This window comes from Mytilus edulis, chromosome 9 (assembly GCF_963676685.1).
Source record: "Mytilus edulis chromosome 9, xbMytEdul2.2, whole genome shotgun sequence".
Taxonomy (NCBI): domain Eukaryota; kingdom Metazoa; phylum Mollusca; class Bivalvia; order Mytilida; family Mytilidae; genus Mytilus; species Mytilus edulis.
The window spans coordinates 63,116,560-63,143,387 of record NC_092352.1 but is presented as its reverse complement, the minus strand read 5'-3'; the positions used below and the strand labels follow the sequence as shown (position 1 = coordinate 63,143,387).

The 26,828-nt window shown below is 29.8% G+C and overlaps 1 protein-coding gene across 13 annotated transcripts in view; it reads left to right on the top strand.

The window, feature by feature from the left end:
* Positions 1-23,124, top strand: part of LOC139488781 (uncharacterized) — a 67,337-nt gene extending 44,213 nt beyond the window's left edge. For 9 of the 13 annotated variants that reach the window (XM_071274688.1, XM_071274686.1, XM_071274685.1 and 6 more), the window contains 7 exons: positions 8,227-8,321; positions 12,584-12,767; positions 13,494-13,555; positions 16,986-17,088; positions 18,110-18,200; positions 18,859-18,927; positions 20,596-23,124. In XM_071274688.1, coding sequence (XP_071130789.1) covers positions 8,264-8,321; positions 12,584-12,767; positions 13,494-13,555; positions 16,986-17,088; positions 18,110-18,200; positions 18,859-18,927; positions 20,596-20,745 — 717 coding nt within the window. In that variant the 5' untranslated portion in view covers positions 8,227-8,263 and the 3' untranslated portion in view covers positions 20,746-23,124. The remainder of the gene's footprint in view (positions 1-8,226; positions 8,322-12,583; positions 12,768-13,493; positions 13,556-16,985; positions 17,089-18,109; positions 18,201-18,858; positions 18,928-20,595) is intronic. The other 4 variants (XR_011656077.1, XR_011656076.1, XR_011656078.1 and 1 more) reach the window with 1 other exon arrangement.
* Positions 23,125-26,828: the final 3,704 nt, after the last annotated feature.

Here is a 26,828-nt window from a genome sequence, read left to right as displayed (position 1 = left end):
CTTTTTTCACAAATTTTGTTGCAAAACATTGATATTCATCTGATTTTGAATCATTTGATGTGGACTAATTTTTACTTCCATGGTGTAATTTTAAGAGAACTGAATGTTTGTTCAGAATGGGAACTAGTCAGCTAGATTATAAGAAATCTATTATTACTTCAAAAAGATGTTGTAATCTTCTGCTTTATCATTTGTCCATTGACAGAACAAGCAAATCTATATTTATTGGATATAAATGCTCTTCATTAACATCTATAGTACAATTTAGTGTTTCCTCGATTTCTCAAAATCTTGAAAAAAAAGGGGTTTTCCCTTGCAAAGAGAGATTTCAGCTTATATTAAGGGATTGTATGGTCAAGGAAACCTGATTTTGTCTCAATTATTATGATCATAAGTTGAATATTTGAAAAGTTAAAATGAAGAAAGAAAGTTTTCAATATTCCAGAAGATGAATGGGTAAGGAACTCAGTACATTGTTTAGACTATCTATTATTCATGTATAAAAATATCCTTAAAATGTCACATTTTCTACAATCCATAAAATATCTAACCTACTCCAACTTAAGAAGATGCCATATGGAAAGTATCTTCAGACTAATTTCATATTCAATCTCCTATAAAAAGGAAATATTTTAAAATCATATGGGACTTGCAGTCTTTTATTGAAGATATGATATTATTGATGAACACACTGTTTTCTTTATAATTTGAAAAATAACAATAATTGAAAAAAAAAAGAAAGTTGTGTTTATTAGTTAGAATTTGAATATGAATTGCACATCAATCTTTTGAATTATACTCAGGGGATTTAGGGTAATTAGTTTCTGCAGGTGTATACAAAAAATGAAAATTTCTGATTATTGGTTAAATAAGTGCTCAATATTTGGGGTCAGCTGAATATTTTCCCCAAAACTTTATGCATTACTCATTCCATTGGTCATGGGAAAGCTTGTCCAAATGGTAAGGTTATCATTAACTCTTAACATGTACCCTTCATTCACTGGTACTTTTTGTTAGTTTCTATTTCACTTTTTGTTGAAGAATTTACAACCTTATAAAAAATTCTGTGCCGTGGGTGCATTTTCAACTCTCTTTGTCAAATTCTGTATAGCCTGATTACACCAAGATAACATAATTTATTTCTTGTGAAGTGTTCCTTTTTATCATTGTTGTGCCCCTTGCAAACAAAATTGGAAGGGTATATAATACAAAGGAATCACCTTGTCAGTCTTGCCTGTTTGTCAATTAGGCTTCATGTCTGGCACATAAAGGAGTAGGTCCGGTAAGGACCGATTTTGGTCTCAAATTTCAGGTTCATCTGACGAAAGATTTTGACCACTTTTTAAACACTTAAGTGTCTATTTCATTTGAATCAATTAGTTTATGTGAAAGATTTTAACTGATTTAGTCATTAAAAACGATCCGATTCAAGCTTATATATGAAAAATCTACCAAATATGCCGAAAAATGTCACTTTTCAGATGGTTTTTGTCAAAAATGAAAGTGGCCGCATCCGTGATCATCCTCAACCTTTATATATGTTATGTATTATCATAAAATACAACTTACTTTTCAATATTAAGGATGAACACGAATGCAGCCACTTTCGTTTTACACGAAAACCGTCTAAAATTTAACTAAAATGCTAGAATTGTGAAGATTTCAGTAATTTAGCATGACTTAATGGTGCTAGTATCCGATATATGTGCATTTTATTGTCAAAAACAGCCCATATTAATGTAGCAGAAGCATTCTACTGTCCAATAAATAACTTAACGTTTACATTTTAACAATTTTGTAAAACTGCTATATTTTGGGGCCAAAAACGGGTCTTACCGGACCTACTCCTTTTGAACCATGGAAGTTAGGTTGATCAAATTGGGAATGCTGATTCATCATGGACCCAGATGGGGAGCTGTTATATTCCATATCAGTTAATTCTTACCTTGACCTTGACATTTGAAAATTGATCCTTATCAAAGTATTCATGTCAGGTTCATTACTTTTGAACTGTAAAACTTAGGTCAAACAAACTTGGTATGCAATTGCATCTTGAGCGATAGGTGTCTCTTATACAGAGGTCAAGTCACTCTGGCCTCAACTTTGATCTTTGACCCTTATGAATAAAACTTTGCCTGATTTGTGTCCTGCACATCACTTTTGTACTTAAAGAAAAAAAGAGAGCCATTTCCTTGATTGCTTGTTGTTTTCCAGCATTTTTTTATCACGTTTTTATGTAAATCCTTGTCCTGGATATGCATGAAATAGTTGCCACTGGATGTTTTGCAAAACAAGTCTAGCATCGTTTCTATCACCTGATGTATTTTTCAATTATATACCTAAATTTTATTTACTTTTTTAAACAATTGTTGAAGTTTTAATTTTTGTCTGTTTATAGATAAATATTTAATTTGAAATTTAAAACCTCAACTAATAATTAATCATTAAAAAATATTTATTTCTCAAACTGAAACCACAAAAATGTATCTTCACAAAATCTATTTTACCACAAAACTTTAACTCTCTGAACAACAAAGTTTACATTTTATCAATGATTAAGTAGGGTTTACTATTAATCCAATCCATATAAGTTGCATCATTTCAAGATATTAGAAAACAGTTTGTTATCTTGTTTTAGTGGAAAATGAAAAATGAGAGAATCTGTTAGAGTATTTTGATCTAACTTATACAAGCATATACATGTTAACCACATTAGATAGTGGAAGCTGTCTCTTTGAAAGGCACATCATATTCACATTAAGAGGAATACTTAATGGCAGACATTATTTCAGCTTGGATTATGAAACAGACATTGATTTTGTAAATTTATAATATAACAAGCCTATAGTTGGTTAAAAACAAAACAGTATTCAAAATGAAAATGTGTAAAGCTGCATGTATTTGATGGGTTTCTTGTAGAAGGAACCATATTTGAATTTTTATTTCAATCATTTAATTTATGCATGCTAATCTTTTGCTTTTGTACATCATTATTTAGTTTTAGCAGTGATTGTTTTTTTTCAAGACAGTAAGATGTCTAGACTAATTGACATTTGCCACAAAGATATTGTAAAACATAACTGTACATTTATAAATGAACTTATCCTGCAATGAAATGGGAGATAACTCTAGTTATCTGAGAAGTGAATTTATCAATTATTATAAATTGTTGGTTTCTTATACAATGTTTTTTTGTTGAAATACTAAACTAAAGTGATAGTATTTCAACAAAAAAACATACCATACACTAAAGCAGAGTTTACTTTGGATGGTTATAAATTAGAAAAGTATTAAAATATAAATATTTAGGTAATATTATAGAGGCTTCTGGTAAATTCCATACATCACATATGGAACTATCAAAAAAAGGCACAAAAGTTCTATTCAGTTCGTTTAAATATTTGAATAATATAGAAAATATACCTATAAATATACATAAAAAACTATTTGAATCTTTAATCAAACCAATTTTAATGTATAACTCAGAAATTTGGTATAAAATCAAATCAAATCAAATATTTTATTATAGTCTTACCTCTCTACATGTACAATACAAACATGAATACAATATATACAACATGTTTTAATTAAAAGTACAAAACAATCTTAAAAACATTCGAGAGCCACTCTCAAAAGAGTTATGAGAGACTTTTACATAAAAAAAAAAGGACAGCTCGATAAAAATACAACACAAAACATTTTTATCTATATAAAACATTCTTCCTTAGAATTAAAATATCATGGCAGATTTTGGCAGAATAAAAGCACAAATTTTCATTTGTAAATAAAAATATAAATTTTTCATCATCATTTAAGTCTAAAAAACCAAAATTAAAAGAAACTGCTCTAGTAAAAACCTCTTGTCTTGCATGTGAATATATAGGGCATTTGAGTAAAACATGTTTCTCATCTTCAATGAGTTTCTGTTGCATACATGAATCATTAAAACAAAATCTATTTTCACTTAAAACCCCTTCATATCTGCCTGTTTCAATTCTAATCAGCGCCACACCACATCGAAATTTAGCAAAGGCGCTTTTATATTTTCCTGGCATATGAACACTTAAATAATGTTCTTTATAATATTCTTGTTTAAATAATCTATAGGTACGCAGTTTACTGCGATCATTTGTGTTTAAATCATTACACCATTTTCTTTTGTACATATCAAAAACGTTACTTTCAATATTCTTAATATCATTTTTAACTATAACTTCTTCCCAGCATTAAAGACATTTTCATGAAAAGGAAAAAAAAACAGAATACAAAAGTTCTGACAAGAGGTGGAAAATCTGCCAATTGAAAGGAATCTGTAAGTTGGATTGGAACATTTTTTCATTGGACATTTTATTTTGTTGGTACATTTATGAACCCTGTAAAAAGCAACAGAAACTCCTTTAAGGAGGATTCTACCCAAGAATTTGTGTATCTAAGAAACTGTTTTTCTCCCCATGGACCCTAAAGTTTCATGAAGTGAATGTTTCAATGACATGGATATATAAAAATAAGGAAATGTGATTTGTCAATTTTGCCGAATCAGTACTTTGCTAAAATTCAGGCTTTGATCATGCAGTCAGTGAAAAATTTACACATGCTGTTCTCGTGTAGTTTCTATATGTTGTACTCAAAACACCTATGATGAATATGAATGAGCATTGCTTTGCATACCCATCCTATCTGTTTGATATAGATTGCACCTATATTACCTCAGGCCAATTCTATATGTACCTGTAATGTTTATTCCACCTAAGTATGCTAATTCCACAGTCTGTAAAGGTTAATACAATATAAAATATAGATTTATTGCTGGAAGGGGAAGGAAATTTGTAATGAGACAAATAACAAAGTTTACAGATCAGTTCCCAGATTGCAAAATATAATCAACAGTTAGGCCACAATTATATTATTTGCTAAAAATTAATCTGACAAGAGGGGGGAAATCACTTATATATTCATATTTTTGAATTAATCACCCAAAACGGTGAAAAGGGTTGTTGAGTTTATCCCCGTATTGATATGGGAGATAACTCTAGTTATCTGAGAAGTGAATTTATCAATTAATATTATTTTATATTAATGGAAATATGCATTGCCATTGCTTTTTGTATCAATATATATAATTTGAGGTCAGCTCAAATAGATTACTTCCCATCTTCCTTTAAGTAAAAGTATATTTTGTAAATATAAAGCTACTTATTTAGTAACTTTTTATCTCCATCCTAAATAACGTAGCTGTTTGTTCTGAATAAAGGCTAAAATCTGGGTAAATTATAGGCTGATAATCTAAGAATTAAAGCATATTGGCCTTACTACTAATTTCATTCATAAAACTTCTGTATAAGTGTGGGTGGTTGGAATGTTTGCTTTTGAATAGCATGTAACCACAGTAGTATAATTTTAGCACTTGTAGATTTCATGTCAAATAAAAAAGATTACCAACAGGTTTTATGGCATTGATTTCTCATAGGTAACTCTGTTAATTTATTGAAATACCTGATGAAAGGTTTTATGAGCATTGAGTCTCAACATTGGGAATATCGAATTCTTGTGATCTGATGACTGTATGATCAAGGTTTATTAATGTTATTAAAGTTAAGAATGATGTGGGCTGTTTTAACATCAATAAGTAAGCGACCTAAGACCCAAAATAATCCCAAATCAGCTACAAGTCAACCATACAGACTATTACAATAGACAGGGGTCTATCTTTATAAGCTATATGCTAGACTTGCTACAATTCCCTTTCTAATATTTCTCTCTTACTAATTTATATGTTTACTGATAAGTGCCAGCCTACTGATTGCCCTTCCTCCTGCAGATGTCAGTATAATTGTAATCTCCTAGTTATAGCAGTAAAATTATTAAAGGGGCAAAATTGAAAAAATAATAATAATTAGGAAGGGACATGTAGCAAGTCTAGCTATATGCCAAACATGTAGATTTTATCAGGATTATAGTATTAAAGATAGCATTTTTTTCATGAATAAAGTTAAAACTTTTCACTCATCCTGTACTCATTTCTCTGACTTATATATGGACAAAGATAATTATTGGGAAAGGGAAATTCACAATATGTATGGGTCTATTTTCAATAATTCGAAAATATGAATATATAAGTGATTTGTAGGGTTAAATGTTAATTAACAAAAAAGCAACCAACCCTCACAAATTAACTACAGAGAAGACTATTTGGCCTTTACACTAAACCCCTAGAATGTGTCTGTGATAATTGATTTGTTTATTACTGGTAGTTGTTTTTGCTTGGATTTAGCTTTCAGTACCTGCATGTACTCTTTATATACTACCGGTACTTTGTAGAAAAAAAGAAGATGTGGTATGATTGTGTCTTTTATAGTGTATTTGTTAGTTGTTTGTTCTGCTTTTTTATCAATCTGATGTGTCAATCCTTTTTCAACTGATTTTCATAGTTTTTTCCTATGTTGTGTTGTTGTGCCACTGTCCCAGATTAGACACAAACATGTTTAAGATTGCCATACTATGTATGTGTCTGTCCCTGGTCAGGAGCTTGTTATTCAGTGGTTGTTGTTTGTTATACAGATCATATATTTTGTTTGTAGTTTTTGTACACAAATCAAGCCTCAAGTTTTCGCATTAAAAATTGCTTTTGCTCATTCTTGAAGGCTGTAGAGCAACCTGATTGCACACATCCAAGTCATTTAGTCTCTGGTAGATAGTTGTTTTTATTGGCAATCAATACCACATCTTATGTATTAAACATTCATTAGGGGTATAAGTACTTACTTATCATTTTGCCAACTCAAAATTGAGTCATGTTCATGAATAAATTCAGCAGTAAAATTTCATAACAATGCATGCATTGACCCTAAGAATTTATGTTGGGATTGATTGCAGTTGTTTTCCAGAGAAATGTGAAATTACATTCTTGTGTTTTTTTATAGTTGGCCTGTATATAAATTTGATGCATAAAATTGAGAATGGAAATGGGAATATGTCAAAGAAACAACCTGACCTAAGAGCAGAAAACAGCCAATATATATATTCTGATTTTCCTGAAAACACAATAATTGATCTCACAGTTCAAGTCTATATATTCTTAAAAAAATCTCAATAATAACTTTAATGCACTGAATTTAAAGTATTTAAGAGGTTTGCATGCAGCATGCTTGCCACAATTTAACTTAAGAAAAGCCTCCTATTAATATCCAGTTTGGTTTGAGAATGGTTCAAGCTCTTTTCTTAACTTGTTCTAAACAAAAACTGAAAACAAAGGCTGTTGAGGCTCAAGAGGCAAACAAATAATTAATGTGACTTGACTGTTAGTGTTGCTCTTCACCTACTGTAACTTATTCAAAGTTCTGACCAAATTGCTCTGATCAGATTTCAATAGTTGGAGAGCAACACTTACAGTCAAGTCACTGTAATATCTAATAATAACTATGATTGTCAAAGGTATTATGTGATTTTGGGAGAGTGAATATGATGTTTATGCTCCCCTCCCATACAAAGAATATAAAAATTCAAAACACCTTTTTTGTTGATTTGTCAAGAAATGTATACTTTTTTTTATTTTTCTGATTTGCTTGAAAAAATCCACTTCTGCTGCCTACAACAAGTTTAGTCAATGACAGATTATCTGGAATCTAGCTATGTGTAAATGACTAACATCCCATCAGTCTTCAATCACTCCCATTTTCAATCCTATCTTTTCAACATTAATCAATCCAGTAAAAAACCACTTATACCAGCAGTTTTGGAGTTCAATATTTACTTAGATTTATCCATCTGACTGCATCCTTATCTGATATTGGAAAATTTAGACTTGTACTGAATCAACTTTTCAGTACAAATGGACATGAGAAAGATAATGAAAAACAGGACTATACTAACAGTATGCAGTAAATATTCTCTTGGAAAATTTCACTTCAAATTCAGAGTTGGGGTTCTTTTAATTCTTATTGGGGAATTCACCTGATTGCATTATTGCATTGATAACAGACTTGTAATAATTTCAAATTAAATACAGTATTACATTCCGAGATTCTAGCTAGCAGCAACCTAGTAGATGATTGACTATGAACAAGCAAATTATATTTCTGCAAGCATTTTTTTCAAATTTTCTCAGGCAATTGGTTTATAAGTAATTTTAGAGAAAACAGTCTAGGTCTAAAATCTATTAATGGATTTAAGTATTTTTCAATTGTATAAGGAATATAGTGTTGATATGTATTTTTTTTTATTTTTCAGAAAGGCTGAAACCCAAACTAGACACATGAGTTGAAGAATGATTAAGAATTTACCCTTGGTTATAATACTTGGATTCTATGTTTTAATATTCACAGGTAATATAATATGACAAATATTATGTAATTATACCCTATGCAACAAAGTTATGGTTAAATGTTTTTACCAGGGTTGCTTTCAATATTGTAGCAGCTACATAGGGCTACATAGGTTTTTGACTACTGAATGTGAAGCTAGCCTAGCTGCTATCTAGACCTATTTAGCAGCTTGGCTATAGCTACACGTTCAGTAGTCAAAAATTTATGTAGCCCTATGTAGCTGCTATGATATTGAATGCAGCCCTGTCCATTTTTACCTATCTATATGTAATCACTTTGTTGGGGCATGTTATAGCACCCCCATCTCGTTTAATAACCATTTATAAAATCAAGACAAGTCTAGATGAGAATTTAAGTTTATGACAAATCCATGTAAAAGTTGTCTTCAAATTTTTTGTAAAGAAATTGACAGAATTATAAAACTTACCTTGCACTTTTTCTTTATTTTGAAGAATAATTCTTGCAGTAATGTTCAACTTTTCTATATAAAGATAAGGAGATGTGGTAAGATTGCCAATGAGACACTTTGCTCTCATTAAATGTCAAATTAGTTTAGCTTAAATACGTATATAGTTTTTAAATATAGAATTAAAAAATTATATGAAACTGATTACTGTATAAACAAAATTTGTCATCCTACAAAAAAAATTATTTATTTACTTAATGTCATCATACTGGATTCTACCAATTACCACATATGTTAATAAAATGATCAATTGCACTTTTGCACATTATTAAAAACGGTCATCTTTTCGCCTTTAATAATTAATATTTGCATTAGTAAAAAAAAAAAAAATTAGTGCATGGGCGGCATTATTAAACCTTCCTCCATCCTTCAATGCAATATTTCACCAAGTTATGTAACATACAATCAAATTTTTAAAATTTAGGCTGTATTATCATTAAATGGGTGTTTCTAAAAGGTATGATATAGGTGAAAAACTTATCTGGGAAAAGGGCAGTGACATTCATATTCCCAGGATAATAAAGTATTATTTAAGCACTTTCGGAAATTAATCATTAAACTTTAAACTGAAAGTCACCTTGTAGTAAATTGTATTTAAAACAATCCTCCTAAAATCTGAATGTACAAGTAGTAAAGTAAGATAGAAGTTTTCTTTGAAATTAGCTGCAAAGTAATTAGATGGGCTAAGAAATATTGTCAAGTGACAAGTTTACATGCGGCTGTTGTCTGCTCTATGGTCGGGTTGTTGTCGCTTTGACACATTACCCATTTCCTTTCTCAATTTTATGCATATTCAGTATGAGAACAAATAAAAAATATATCCAGTTAGTCAATTCTGCAAGTTGGTTGATCAGAATGAAAGGCAAAACAATAAAAACTTCCATCAAAAACAGATACTTAAGGGTTGGCATACTCCTCCTGTAAAGTACTTTGATGATGCTAGTCACATATGACCCTTATATTCTATATTTGAACCTTTGTTACATTTGATGAACTTGGTTTGTTTAAGACATGATCGAGTCCCTGATTAGTTTTCCTTTATAATTGATAAAGAAGATTTGGTATGAGTGGCAATGAAACAATTCTCCATCCAAGTTACAATTATGTAAAAAGTAAACCATTATAGGTTAAAGTATGGCCTTCAACACAGAGTCACAGAGCCTTGGCTCACATCAAACAGAAAGCTTAAAGGCCCCAAAAATTATTAGTGTAAAACCATTCACTGGAAAACCAACAGTTTAACCTATTTTAAAAAAATTGAGTAACACTTATGAAGCACATCAACAAAGGAGAACCACTGAACAGTCTCCTGACTTCGGATAGGTGCTAACAAATGCAGCGGGTTTGAATGTTTTAACAGATGCCAACCCTTCACCCTAACCTGAAATAATAGTATAACCTCACAACCTAGAAACATAGAAAGACACACTATGAAATATCTATAAAAAGACATATTAACAAAACATGTAAACATGCACCGAAAAAAGAATAAATTTGATCTATATCACAATGTAAATACAAAATTAATATAAAAAAAAAGAAAAGTAAAATAAGGGGGGATTTTTTTTTTAAAAGGCTTAGTTAGATTTCTCGATTGACTTGTTTTACATTGTCATTTCGGGTCTTTTGTACAGTGGATTCATTAATATTTGTTGGATACCAATTTTCGTGGGTACAAGGGAACAGGGAAATATTTCAACGAATTTCAAATTTTCTAAAGGTGTGAATGCAGATTTTGCTGAAACCACTATATTAAATAGCCACGAACATTCAAATTTTCTTCAATCCACGAAAATTGATACCTACGGAAAAAAATGAATCTACAGTAGCTGACTATGGGGTATGGGCTTTGCTCATTGTTTAAGGCAGTACAGTGACCTATAGTTTTTAATTTCTGTGTCATTTGGTCTCATTGGCAATAATACCAAATCTTCCTTTTTATATTAATTATAAAATTATCATTTCAAGACATAAGGAAATTTGATTATTGCATGATTCAAAACTGCCTGATGCCAACCATAAGTGTCATCAAGAATGTTTTTTAGCAAAATTTAAATATTGTTATATTATACCAAAGTATGTGAAAACCACATAAACTCGACATATTTTTCTTCCTGTCACAAACTAGATCATAGATACTCAATGGGATCATTATGGGCCTTTTTATCAATGTGTTTAGAAATTCCACAACAATCTACATTTTTTTTGAAACCACAAAAATGTATAAAATTTTTAAAACCTTCCACTGTTATTTGTTTTATTAGTAAATATACTCTAAAAGTTATTTACAAGATTTTTACAATTGATTACCTAAGCTCTTTTGTAAGAGTAAATACTTAACATTAGGTGTTAATTCGATTTCATTCAGCCAAATTGACGTGAAAATGATTTTGATGTTTTGATCAGTTTCAATATATTGATTGCTGATTCATGAGAATATTTGCTCATTCATGCAAATGATTTTTTTCCATGGCCCATTTATGATCATGACTATAGAGAATTAAGTCAGTTAGATGTAGGCAATACTTTGCTATATATACTATGGTAGTTTGGAATCTGGAAAATATTTTTGAAATTAATAAAAATGAAGAATTTTTATGATTATATAAGCTTTTGGATATTAATATTTTTTGAGGAAGTTTTATTTTGTGCTGGAAGAGGTATTGGTATTAACTGTAACCCCTTTATAGGTAAGACATTTTATGTGATATAGACTTTGGTAGATTTACATATGTATATATATATATATTGGTCATATATTTAATGATAAAATATTGTTTAGACTATTTTTGTGAAAATTAAATTAATTCAATGATTTATAGGTTTAGTTAAGCTCTCATGTTATTGTGACTTTTTCGTTGTTCCAGAAGTAACAATTGTTCATAGTCTTTTTTACAATCATGATAAAATAATTTGGAATTTAAAAATAACAATGTTTCTTTTATTTTGAGAATTTCTCTGATGTTTAAAATATTACACGACAGGTTTATTTGGCTTAATTCTCCAAAATTGTCCTGAACAAGGTATACAACTTACTTGAATAACTAGTTAATTTTCCAGGGGTTCACTGACAACTTTTTTTGTACAAAAAGAAAAATTCTCTGATCTTTTTTAAACTTTTATACCATTATTACTTCTTTTATTCTTGTTATAAAAAGGTCATTTATGGTAAAATTGCTTTTTAAAGAAAAACTTAGAATTCAAGGTTTTCTATAATGATTTTTATTTTTTAAATTTAAATGTGTCAGTAAATGTATATAGAATATATTTATTAAGACATAAATGTAGTGTTACCATAAATTATGTTGATTTTAAAAGGGGGTAATGAAATTTATGGCCCTATTTCTGGCTGCACATGATGACACCATTTATAAAGAAAATATAAGTTTCCTTGCTTATAACAAAACATGATATACTGTGAAATTCATTTGACAATTGATACTAATTTTCATATTTTAAATGTTCTACAAAGTACACATTTTCTAAAGGATTATATGCTAGCTGGTAAAACCACAAAATTAAATTACAAATAATATTACCACCAAAAAACAAGAAAATTGGTATCCATGAAAATAAAAGAAATCCACAGTAGTCAATTTTTAATGGACATAGTATATGAAGGATTTGACCATTGCCCTATTCAAATGAAGTCCTTATAAATAATACCCCATATAACATTTAACAATACATTCTTAATAAATTTTTGGTAGCAATATGATGTATTACACAAATGTTTTAATTTATGGTTGATCGATTCAAGTGGAATGTTATAATAGTATTTTTGACTTATTTTCAGAGGGCTGTGGTAGAACTCCTTCTCAACCATCACCACCAGTAACTACACCTGGACCTAGTGAAAACTCTACAATACCAGAGAATCACAGATTATCATGTACAGAGAACGAAACATTTCAGACAGCATGTCTAAACGGTGGATCATGCTTTGCCACATATGTAGAGTACAGGACCATACAGTGTGCGTAAGTATTTTCATAATAAAAATGAGAATGGAAATGGGCAATGTGTCAAGGTGACAACAACCAGACCATATAACAGACAACAGCAGATGGTCACCAATAGGTCTTCAATGCAGCGAGAAATTCCCGCACCCGGAGGCTTCCTACAGCTGGTCCCTAAATAAATATATATACTACTTCAGTGATAATGAACGCCATACTAAACTCTAAATTATACACAAGAAATTAAAGTTAAAAATAATACAAGATTAACAAAGGCCAGAGGCTCCTGACTTTGGACAGACGCAAAAATGAGACTTTCACTATGGGGAAAGCAATTTTTTTGAGAACAGGAGATTGAAGGTTCAGTCAATTGATACCCATAATTAACCCTTAGAGTTCAACCATTACTTGAAAAGAAACAGGACAAACAAAATATAAATTTAGATATAATAAAAAAAAAGATAGTATATTTCAAAAGCATAACATGAGATATGAGGAAAAGGAATAACAAAGTAGAGAAGAGCCATGATTGCTGCACTTCATCTAAAGGGGATACATTGCTGCACTTCATCTAACGGGTCAGACATCTTTTATCCTGAATGGGAAGCATGTTTCCCTATGTAAGTTACTACCATCAGCAGAACTTGTACAAACTGTCAGTGAACATTTTACTACTGGTACATAAAAAAAACTATTTATTTTCTAAAGATGTTTGGTCTCTTATTCTGTTTGTTGTATGATTTTCAGGTGTCCAAAGAAATATGTTGGTGACCGTTGTCAGATGATAGACCCTACCATTATATTTGGTAGTAAGTATAAACTATATAAGTTGTTGAAGAAGGATATCATAATCATCATTTTTTTCTATGGCCACTTTAATACATATGTTAACTTTATATGATTTGAAAAACTAGAAATGAGACAAACTTACTTCACATTACATTCATGTAAATAAACAGTAGGTTGATTCAGGATTTTCTAAAAGAAAAAGGGACCTACCTCAACTGTTTTCAAAAATGATATGATTGAGTGGTCATTGGAAGAATGAAAACACAATTTAACAGTATATTTTTCAATTGATAATCGTCCCCCCAAAATTATGTTTATTTTGATGATTTGGGTCAATTTATTTAATGATTTAATTATAACTAAGAATCCAACTTTAGAAAATTAATGACCTTAAAATTAACAGTCATACTTGATTATTGATTTTGTATAGTAAACATCAGTTACTAAATACATCATTATGTGTCAGATATTGTCTTGACCAAATTATCTGAAAAACTATAAAAATTGATGAATCAATTAAAGTAAAAAATCTGGGTGGGGACCACACATGTAATGATGTACTTTAATTTGGTTGGCTCTGACACACTCAATTAATTGAACATTTTTTATCAAAAAAGAAAAAAAGTAATAGCAAACAGAAACATGTAACTAATTGTAAAATGTGTTTTTCTTCCCATACATCATGTACAGTTATGATCAGATGAATTTTTAGGGGATGTTTTGTTAGTTTGTTTTAAACTGAATCAGAAATATGATGTACTTCAAAACATACCGGTATATCAAATCAGATACGTACCATGAAGGAAGATAATTTTCATCACATATCTTTAGAACACATACTGAACTCCTTAAATTTAATGAATGGAGTGTATACAAAATAAGAGAAGAAACTAAAACAAATTTTTATTTACTGCATAACCTTCTTTAAATCCAATACACAGATAGATTGTGACTGATATATAATATAGGGGATAAGGTCTCTGCGCAATGCTAGGCGGTGTTGTCGTAGAAATTAGAAATAAAAAGTACAGGTTCCAGCCCCGGCGCCGGGGAGGAAGTTACGAATCAAATCTACTCTAACATCGTTAGGTTGATTTTCTAGGCACTTTATAGATATAGATATAGATGTAGTTTGAGTTATTTCCCTTAGTCACCATTATGAAGGAATACATAGTTGATTTCTTATTTGACTTAGCCAAATTCAATCAGAAACAAGCTGTACAACCAATTCTGATAAGAGATCCTTGCTAGATCTTAGTGATGAATCAAGCAAGGCTAAATGAAACTAGAAAACAACTTTTTCTCAAGTCAGTATAACAAGTTGACTTTGGACACAGACCTCCAACATGGGGACAAAATGGAAATAATTCTTTCTTTAATTGTGTAACCCAATCCTATCTATAGCATAAATATATAGTTTGTTTTTAAAGTCTTATAAATCCTCCTACACATTTACCTACCCGTACAGAAATTGCTAACAAAAGCACATAAGTTTCACATGTGAAACACGTGAGATGCAAGTAAGAATTGTATGCAAATCAGGTTGCTCATATGTGCAGTTTGGTAGTTCATATGTGCCCACAAAAATCTAACATAATGCTCCCATGTGCAATTCAAACCTCAGGTGAGCTTTTATCATCCATGTTAGTTTTATGTTAGTTTTGTACTTTGAAAAGTTTTTCCATTCTTCTAACCATTCAAAACTAACCTACATCATTGCTCATATGAGCTTTTTAAAAATGACATGCCCAGTCATGTACTTCCTGTAAATTCAAATTCATGAAAAGCATGCAATAAATGGAGGTAGATGGATATGGAAAATGTTAAGTCCTATATTGTGCTATTTGAAGAAAGGCATTGTTGAAATCTGATAAAACCAGTGTTGCTGTGGTTAATTATTTGTAAGTTATCATTTCTATTTCATTATTTTCATTTTTGTGTCAGATTTTGAGATATATTACAATTTTAAGTCCTTTATGGGAATATATATACAGGTTGCTTCAAAATAAGTACTACATGTATAAAGATTTTTCCTTTTTAAACTTTTTGAAATACAGTACTTATTAATCAAAGACATTCATTGTGTACTAAACTTGCAAGTCCCTCTATTAGTTTTATAATGTAATGTTATGTTTTTAGTCATGATCATGATTATTGTTTAAATAAATAAAAAAAAAAATCATATGAAAATCATAATTAACTGACAATAATTAAAGAATAACTCTTTTAACATGATGTATCAGTTATTTTATTTTCAACTGAATTATTTAAGATTTTCATTTAAATTTGGAAAATATTCCTTTTTTAAAGCAGCCATTTTGTTTTGGTCAACTATAATATTCACGTGTGCAACATGTGAGCAACTGCTCATATGAGCAATCTAATAAAATGCACATGTGAAACAAAAGCTCATATGAGCAGTTGCACGTGAGGTTTTTAACATGCAAATTAGGTTAGTTTCATATGTGCAATTTTTTTGCTCACAAAATGCTTACCTAATTTGCATGTTAAAAAACTCGTGTGCAATCATGTTAGTTTCTAACGTAAGCATCTTATGTGCAACATGTTAGCACTTTTTGGTAAGGGAGATGGATATGGAAAATGTTAAGTCCTATATTGTGCTATTTGAAGAAAGGCATTGTTGAAATCTGATAAAACCAGTGTGGCTGTGGTTAATTATTTGTAAGTTATCATTTCTATTTCATTATTTTCATTTTTGTGTCAGATTTTGAAATATATTACAATTTTAAGTCCTTTATGGGAATATATATACAGGTTGCTTCAAAATAAGTACTACATGTATAAAGATTTTTCCTTTTTAAACTTTTTGAAATACAGTACTTATTAATCAAAGACATTCATTGTGTACTAAACTTGCAAGTCCCTCTATTAGTTTTATAATGTAATGTTATGTTTTTAGTCATGATCATGATTATTGTTTAAATAAATAAAAAAAAAAATCATATGAAAATCATAATTAACTGACAATAATTAAAGAATAACTCTTTTAACATGATGTATCAGTTATTTTATTTTCAACTGAATTATTTAAGATTTTCATTTAAATTTGGAAAATATTCCTTTTTTAAAGCAGCCATTTTGTTTTGGTCAACTATAATATTCACGTGTGCAACATGTGAGCAACTGCTCATATGAGCAATCTAATAAAATGCACATGTGAAACAAAAGCTCATATGAGCAGTTGCACGTGAGGTTTTTAACATGCAAATTAGGTTAGTTTCATATGTGCAATTTTTTTGCTCACAAAATGCTTACCTAATTTGCATGTTAAAAAACTCGTGTGCAATCGTGTTAGTTTCTAACGTAAGCATCTTATGTGCAACTTATGTGCAACATGTTAGCACTTTTTGGTAAGGGATGTCAACTCCACAAACTATTCAATAAAATTTGTTTTGAAAATTATTTACAATATTGCATTTAATTTTGTAGGAGAAAATGAAGAGAAGGTAACAAAAGCAGGCTTAGCTGCAGGATTAACAGCTCTCATCTTATTTTTAACAGTATTAATATTTATACTCATCTGGCACAGAAGGTAAGTGCTGAGAATGTGCATTCAGGAAAAAAATTAACATACCACTAAATTGACAACAACTTTTAAAAAATATTTATTTTATCTGACAACCCTGCATACTATCTGGTATCCACTATAGGGAACTATACCAGCACAAAACATAAGAGGAGTTGGTTCAGCAGCTCTTTATTTAATTAGCTTTTGATAATTGTAAAAAATAAAACTGGGTAAAAAATGTAAGGAACATTAAGAATAACAAAAATACATTGTATAAGTGATGAATACAGAGTCATATGATAATTGTGAAATTTTTAACATGAAAATCTCTATTTTGATTGATTGAGGGTATTAAAATGGCATTTGTTTTCTAAAAAAAATTATGATGGAAATATATTCAACAACATGAATCTTTCTTTAACCAACTTGGTTCAAAGGAGTCAATGTTTCTGAGAAGGAAATAAAAATCTTTTACATGCTTTGAAACAGCTAATATAAAAAAAGAAGATGTGGTATGATTGCAAATGAGACAACTCTCCTCAAGAGACCAAAATGACACACATATTAACAACTATAGGTCACCGTATGGCCTTCAACAATGCCCATATCGCATATTCAGCTATAAAAGGCCCTGAAACGACAATGTAAAACAATTGAAACGAGAAAACTAACAGCCTTATTTATGTACAAAAAAAGGGGAACGAAAAACAAAAAGGTAACACATAAACAAACGACAACCACTGAAATACAGGCTCCTGACTTGGGACAGGCACATACATAGCTGGAATAATATACAATTGGAGCAATTGGACCTTTAACACTGTGCATGGCAAATTGAAAGAAAAGTAATTGCTTGATATTGTAAAATGAATTGATTGCTTTTTAGCTCAAATAAGACATGGTTAAAATTTTAAAGCTTAATTTAAATTACTGTGACCTGTACTCCTTTTTCTGTTGAATAGTGTTAAACTGGTATCTATTGCATATTTTAAGGATTGCATGTAGATTATGTAGAATCTTTTATAACAATTCATTCTGTTTTCAGATACAAAAGAAGAAAAGATAGAGAAAAACAAAACAAAGAAGAACAAAGGATACAATATAATAATGGTGATCTCAATAATGGCAATTACAAGGTTTGTTCTTCATGTACATGTACAATTTAAGAGTAAAACCACTGATCTTGGTCTTTGTATACTGATAATTCAACTTGGCTTATGTATGATTCTACTCAATTATGTAATATAAAAAATGAAGATGTGGTATGATTGCCAACAAGATAATCAAATATGACAGACTGTATTTAACTATACAAATTTTATATATTATCAGAAAAGAACAATGAATCTTAATTTCAAAACTTCATCCTAACTTTTCTGGTGATGACATTGATATTTGTTTTAAATATGAAAAAAAAAATTCTTATGTCAATAAAAGATTGCCTATAGATACATGCTATCCAAATGAACAAGTACCAGTATTTAGAACTTGGCAAATTTTGACCAAAAAAAATATGTAAAAAAAATGAAATACATATGAAAGAAAATTAAAAAAAAACTATTTTCTAAGTTAGAGCTAGAATTTGGAGTAAGGTACCAGTGTAGTCCTATATTTTAACCCTTGAAGAATAAACAAACTTATAATAATGGGTAAAGCAATTTTTAATGGCCCCTTTGAAAATACATTGAACATAATGGATATTACTTCTATAAATAATTCCAACTCTATATTTTCCTATCAAGAGTTGGGAAAGATTTTTTCTGACTATTTAACTGACAAGTTGTTTTATTACAGCCTGCTTTAACTAGCAGAAACAGGGATAATTATGTTGAATCAATACCATTAACATCCTTACCTTATAATGTAAGTAAATCTATGTTAGAACCTAGAAAAATTCAGACCTATGTTATTGTAACTCAATATGTAACAAACAGCCAAACATGATAACTATAAGATTGACAATTAGACAACTATGTACCAGAGAATAAAGGATTTTAAAACAACTATAGGTTTTCAACAATGAGCAAAACCAATACTGTTTAGTTAGCCATAAAAATCCTGAAGATGACAAAATGTGAAACAATTCAAATGAGGAAACCAATAGTAAGATGTATAAAGATGCATAGACAACAAGATGTTACAATTTATAAATTCTTGTTTGTAATGTCTAATATGCACTTTTATTGGCAATTTGTACATTTTCCCTTTGATCTTACCACCTAATATTTTTAAGATCTTGTACAGGACTTGATGCTTGAAAATATTTGCAATGACGTCATATATCAGTGCTGCAATGTCATATGCTCAATTCCATCCTGTCAATGTATCAATAAAATGCATGTGACATCATTCATACAATGGAACAACTATCTAAACATTTTGTATGGGTAAAAGTAGCTTACATTTTACTTCATTTATTTCATTTTGGTTTACCCCACCAAAAAAACATAAAGTTAAGGCAAATTGTTGATAAAAAGAATAATGACATTCCATTGTTTGATACTGACTTTATCATCTTGTCCTAGTGGGCTCGCTTAATATTCTTGCTGAAAAAGTCAGTATCAAAACTTAAAATGTCACTATTCTATATCTCACACCTTAAATTTTGTTATAAGTTGTAAAACAAAAATATATTTGATAGAATAAGTAAATTGTAAGTATATTACTTTGTTGATAAATTTCACACATTGTCTTTGTACATGTATATGTCACTGAAAGTGTGTCTAATAGAATTGTCGATCTGGACTTGCTGTGCATATTAAGGTGTAATCACTTTGTTTTAGTTTATCAGTAACAATAATCTGTTCTTTAAAATTTGTAAAACACATGACAATCTTCTTATGCTTTCTTTGATGAAAACAACTTGTTATAAATAAGTGGGTGTTAATTGTTGTGTCCCCAGCTTGTAATTATGTTAAATGCAATTGATCATATTGAAGATGATAAAATGACTAACATTGGATTGGGAGCTTTCTAATTAGAAATACTGCAATCTGTAATGGTGGTAATCAACAAAATAGGGAAAGCTGTTTTAATATGCATCTTTTGAAAGATTGAGCGAAACAATGAAATTTTTACATTTGCCAGTACTCAGCTCAATCCGGTTGTAAAACTTCATGACTCAGTACGTATCTGTTTCCAAAGCCTTAAGCCTTAATACATGTATTACTTAACATGAAGCCTCATAAAACTTTCACACTGCTATATTTTCTAAATTTGAATTTTAAATATTGAGTTGTCTTATATTTGCTTTCAATTAAGAATTGAATGCTTCTCTTTTGAATTTTATCAGGGTGTTTTAGTGTTGACAGAAGCACATTTTGTATGAAACGTGGTATGCTTTGTACTAAAAATTAGGCATACAAGCTGTAATCAAGCTTAAGCATTATTGTAATATTGATATAATACCCACATGGGTGTCAACAAAAGTGCATTTTATTTGAACACAAAACATTATATTGGAATGCCGCACAATGGTTGCATGGCAATCAAAGTTTCAGCATTTTATAGTACTCACCTTTTTTTTTGCAGCAAAGAGAAGAAGAAATCCATAAAGAAGAAGAAAAACCTTTACAATCAAGTCAAAACTCTAGTTTTTCAGACAGTGATAGTAGAAAACTATTAGCATCTATTAAATTCATGGATGATGATGACAGTGGTGCTTCCCCAGAATTTGTATAGCATAACAACACATTTAACATTTCATTGGATCTGAAGCGTGTCATGTGATATCTGCATTTAATTCATTCTCCATTTAATATCAACAAGTGAGTTTCATGTGTCAAAAGCAATAGTAATGTTTGTATCTTCAAAGTTATATATGAGAGGCATTATCACCATCATAACTGAGCAACTATATGAAGGGAGATAATTCATAGATGTTCATGAAGGGAGATAACTGGATATTTGACTAACTTATTAGTATGGATCACAGAAATTCATTTTACAGTAAAAGTGATATACAGGAAGACATTTCAACAGTGATAGAATTGTTCCTATGGTTAAATTACATTTTACCATTTCAACCAGAAATGTTCTGATTCAAAAGTGAATGAAACTATATTTAGATATATTTTTTATTTGGCTGTTATCTGTTTTGGCACATTGTAAACATTAATATTCTGATGAATTTCTGAGATAATAAATAAATAATGTGATCTGTATTTTTTTGTATATCTACACTAAGTCTTGTTTTATTTTACTGTGATTTATGAAAAAGAAAAATTTTATTAAATCAGCCATTTCATTTTAATTCAATTCATTATAATTTATTTTCATTATATATTATCATTTCAGTTCATTGTAAAATAGTCATGGTTTAATATATTTAACAATACATTGTATAACGTTTCTCATGCAATTTGATCAATAGCATTTTAATACAAAGTCACTGCCATAGATTGTTTAATATGCATTTATTTATATCCATTGTTCTCTTTTGTACAATCTATGTTTGTTTTTGATAAAAAGGTCTTTGAAAAAATGATTATTAACATTTTTAGTCATAAGCTCATCTGGCCTGAAGGACCATGAGGGTAATTTTATCTTTTCCAAAATTTTATGTTAAAATTCATTGAAGACTCAAGTTGTGTGAGATAACACTTTAAAACTGTTTAGGAGGAAATAGTTTGCAGGGATTTATTTTTACTTATTTTTGGAGAGTAACATTATATCGTAAAAATATTCCCTTCTTTAGATTTGATCTCAAATAAATGTTAGTTTCAGGGATAAGGGAGAAAAAAAAAATAAGAACCTCCAACACCAGTGTTTGAATTAAATGGACAGGGCTAAATCTGTATTTAACAAGAATAATCAGGAAGATTTACAAACAAGTCGACATGGCTTAAATTGTCATAGAAATCCTTATTTAAGCTATTTCCTTAATGACGATTTTCCCCAATTTTGCATTTTTGCTTTCAACCTTGAAATTTATAATAGATAGACAGGAACTTTTAAAAGCAAAAATGATCAACAGGAAAAGACTTTGAATAGGCTGTCATTGGTGAAATCTTCAGATGACTCAGTATAGGAGTTACTGCCCATTAATATTTATTTATTTTGTTGGGTTGTTTTTGTCTATATCTTTTAAACTATAATAGATACAAATACTATTAAATAAAAACTTAATAAAACAAAAGTGATCATCATTATAAGATCTACAAATACATCAACTTAACTGAAATTGCCAAAGTTACGAGATATTTCAGCCTGTGCTCTCTTGTTATTCTTTAAACATTCATTTCAACTTAAATCTATGTTGGTTTCAAATCTCACGCTTTTCTGTAAGGGACGACATCAAAAGTTCAATGTAGGATAAAAAACTTAATTCACATAGTTTTTTCACTGACCCCACCCCCCCTCTTAACTTAATTTGGGAAAAATTGATTTACCAATAGGGATATATGTAAAAATCGATTTTAAATATACAAAACTTGCAGAATTTTAACCCCCCCACCCCCAAACTATTTCATTTAAGTTTTTTATCCTACATCGATCTTTTGATGTCGTCCCTAAAAAGACTTATTTTACAACATTTTGATTTTAGGTATACAAATTCTTACAACCAAAATGACAAATGTATAACTTGTGTTAATCTCTTCCAGGTTACAGTGATACATGTTTTTAGAATAATCTACTTGAATTTTATTGGACAAATAAAGTTATACAAATTATTTTATGCAATATTTTTTTCTATGCAGTGCAATTTGTTTAATGTATGTATTTCATTTTGTGACGTCCTGCTATTGTTATCGGAGAATATTTATATTAAAATACATGTAACTGTTTATTTCATGTTAATTTTGGTCTCGCTGTAAAATCTGCACCAAAGCAACAACAAGGTTGACTTTTCTATGGGTATTGACATGTAAAAAGCTGATAGAAAACAACATATTTGATGGTGTTCCATAGATAATCATGAACTTTTTTGTTTCTATATAAATGGTAAGAATTTATGAGCTCTGATAAATTTTCCATATTGTTTAAACATTCTTTCGTTGTTGTATGTTTTTGTAATTAAGATGGAAAATATTTATAAAATAAATGAATTTTGTTACTTAATGATTTTTGTTGTCACTTTTTAGCTCACCTGGCCCAAAGGGCCAAGTGAGCTTTTGCTATCACTTTGCGTCTGGCGTCGTCTGTTGTCGTTGACTTTTACAAAAATCTTCTCCTCTGAAACTACTGAGCCAAATTAAACCAATCTTGGCCACAATCATCATTGGGGTATCTATTTTTAAAAAATGTTTCCGGTGACCCGGCCAACCAACCAAGATGGCCGCCATGGCTAAAAATAAAACCTAGGTGTAAAATGCAGTTTTTGGCTTATAACTCCATAACCAAAGCATTAAGAGCAAATCTGTTGGGGTAAAATTGTTTATCAGGTCAAGATCTATCTGCCCTGAAATTTTCAGACAAATCGGACAACCTGTTGTTGGGTTGCTGCCCCGAAATCAGTAATTTGAAGGAAATTTTGCAGATTTTGGTTATTATCTTGAATATTATTATAGAAAGAGATAAAATGTAATCAGCAATAATGTTCAGCAAAGTAAGATCTACAAATAAGTTAATATGACTAAAATGGTCATTTGACCCCTTAAGGAGTTATTGCCCTTTATAAGTCAATTTTGACCAATTTTTCGTAAATTTTTGTAATCTTTTACAAAAATCTTCTCCTGTGAAACTACTGGACCAAATTAAACCAAACTTGACCACAATCATCATTGGGGTATATTGTTAAAAAAATTTGTGGCGTGACCCCGCCAACCAACCAAGATGGCTGCCATGGCTAAAAATAGAACATAGGGGTAAAATGCAGTTTTTGGGTTATAACTCAAAAACCAAAGCATTCAGAGCAATCTGACATGGGATAAAATTAATTATCAGGTCAAGATCTATCTGCCCTGAAATTTTCGAACAACCTGTTGTTGGGTTGCTGCCCCTGAATTAGTAATTTTAAGGAAATTTTGCAGATTTTGGTTATTATCTTGAATATTAATATAGATAGAGATGAACTGTTAACAGCAATAATGTTCAGCAAAATAAGATCTACAAATAAGTCAACAAGACCAAAATAGTCATTTGACCCCTTAAGGAGTTATTGCTCTTTATAGTCAATTGTTAACAATTTTCATAAATTTTTGTTAATTTTTGTAAATTTTTAGGAAATATTTTCCACTGTAATTACTGGGCCAAGTTCATTATAGATAGAGATAATTGTAGCAACAAGAATATTCAGTAAAGAAAGATCTACAAACACATCACCATCACCAAAACTCAATTTTGTCATGAATTTATCTGTGTTTATTGTTAATATGCACATAGACCACGGTGAGCGACACAGGCTCTTGAGAGCCTCTAGTTCGTAAATCTTAGTAATCTTTTAGAAAAATCTTCTCCTCTGAAACTACTGGGCCAAATTTAACCAAACTTGGCCTTAATCATCATTGGGGTATCTAGTTAAAAAAATGTGTCCGATGCCCCGCCCAACCAACCAAGATGGCTGCCATGGCTAAAAATAGAACATAGGGATAAAATGCAATCGGACATTCCGTTGTTGGGTTGCTGCCCCTGAAATGGTAATTTTAAGGAAATTTTGCTGTTTTTGCTTATTATCTTGAATATTATTATAGATAGAGATAAACTGTAAACAGCAATAATGTTCAGCAAAGTAAGATCTACAAATAAGTGAACATGATCAAAATGGTCAGTTGACCACTTTAGAAGTTATTGCCCTTTATAGTCAATTTTTAACCATTTTTCGTAAATCTTAGTAATCTTTTAGAAAAATCTTCTCCTCTGAAACTACTGGGCCAAATTTAACCAAACTTGGCCATAATCATTATTGGGGTATCTAGTTTAAAAAATGTGTCCGGTAACTCAGCCAACCAACCAAGATGGCCGCCATGGCTAAAATAGAACATGGAGGTAAAATGCAGTTTTTGGCTTATAACTCAAAAACCAAAGCATTAAGAGCAAATCTGACAGGAAGTAAAATTGTTGATCAGGTCACGATCTATCTGCCCTGGAATTTTCAGATAATTTTAATATGGGATATTCTACTGTTTTTATCTAAATTTTGATTTGGGATGTTATACCATTGTTATCCAAATTTTAATCGGGGATGTTTTACTTTTTTATCCAAATTTTAATTGGGAATATTTTACTATTTTAATCCAAATTTTTATTGGGGATATTTTACTATTTTAATCAAAATATAAATTGGGGATATTTTAGTGTTTTATCACAAATTTTGATTGCAGATATTTTACTGTTTTATCAAAATTTTAATTGGGGCTATTTTACATTTTTTTTTTGCCCAAATATAAATTTGGGATGTGGGATAATTTACTGTTTTTATCCAAATTTAAATTGAGGGTATTTTACTATTTTAATCCAAATTTAAATTGAGGATATTTTACTGTTTTATTGAAATTTTAATTGGGGATATTTTACTGTTTTATTGAAATTTTCATTGGGGATATTTTACTGTTTTAACCAAATATTCCTTGGGGGAATGTTTTACAGGTTTTTTTTTCTAAATTTTGAGAGGGGATATTTTAGTGTTTGTATCACAATTTAAATTGTGGATGTTTACCGTTTTTATCCAAATTTTAATAGGGAATCTTTTACAGTTTTTATCCTAAATTGGATTGGGGGATGTTTTACTATTTTTTTAACCAAATTTTAATTAAGGATACTTTAACTGTTTTTATCCAAATTTTAATTGGGAATATTTTACTGTTTTATCCAAATTTTGAATGGGGGTTATTTTACTGTTTTTATCCAAATTGTAATTGGGGATATTTTACTGTTTTTATCCTAATTTTGATTGGGGGATGTTTTACTATTTTTTTTAACCAAATTTTAATTAAGGATACTTTTATTTATAACTGTTTTTATCCAAATTTTAATTGGGAATATTTTACTGTTTTATCCAAATTTTGAATGCATGGGGTATTTTACTGTTTCAGTTATCCCAATTTTAATTAGGGATATTTTACTGTCTTTATCCTAATTTTGATTGGGGGATGTTTTACTATTTTTTGTAACCAAATTTTAATTGGGAATATTTTACTGATTTTATCCTAATTTTGATTGGGGGATGTTTTACATTTTTTCAACCAAATTTTAATTAAGGATTCTTTAACTGTTTTTATCCAAATTTGAATAGGGAATATTTTACTGTTTTATCCAAATTTTGAATGGGGGTTATTTTTCTGTTTTTATCCAAATTTTAATTGGGGATATTTTACTGTTTTTAACCAAATTTTGATTGGGTCATTTTATTTTGTTTTTAAAGAGGGACTGGGTAGTGTACTGTTTTTATCAAATTTTAATTGGGGATATTTTAATGTTTTTGAAATTTTAGTCTGGGACATTTTAATGTTTTCATTCAAATTCATTTACAACAAATGAAAGTTTTTAACGACCTTGACTGGCTATACAGTCCTTGCACGGTCGGTAAATTCATTTAGATTTTATTCCATTCTTTTTATCCAAATTTAAATGTGATGTTTTACCTTTATCAACGTTTTTAATTACCCTTTACATTTATTCTTAAACAATGGCTGTATAGTTTATGCCAAAGACAAATCATGGACTTCAAAACTCGAAGGGAAGAAGCAGGTGTCTAAATGCAGGCATTCTTCTTGCTGTACTAGCCATATAACCCGCAGACCAGTTGGCTAGTACAAGCACTGTCAAGCAGACAGGTACTTTTGTACCATTTGGCATTTTAAAACTTTTGGAAAAATTTATAATGA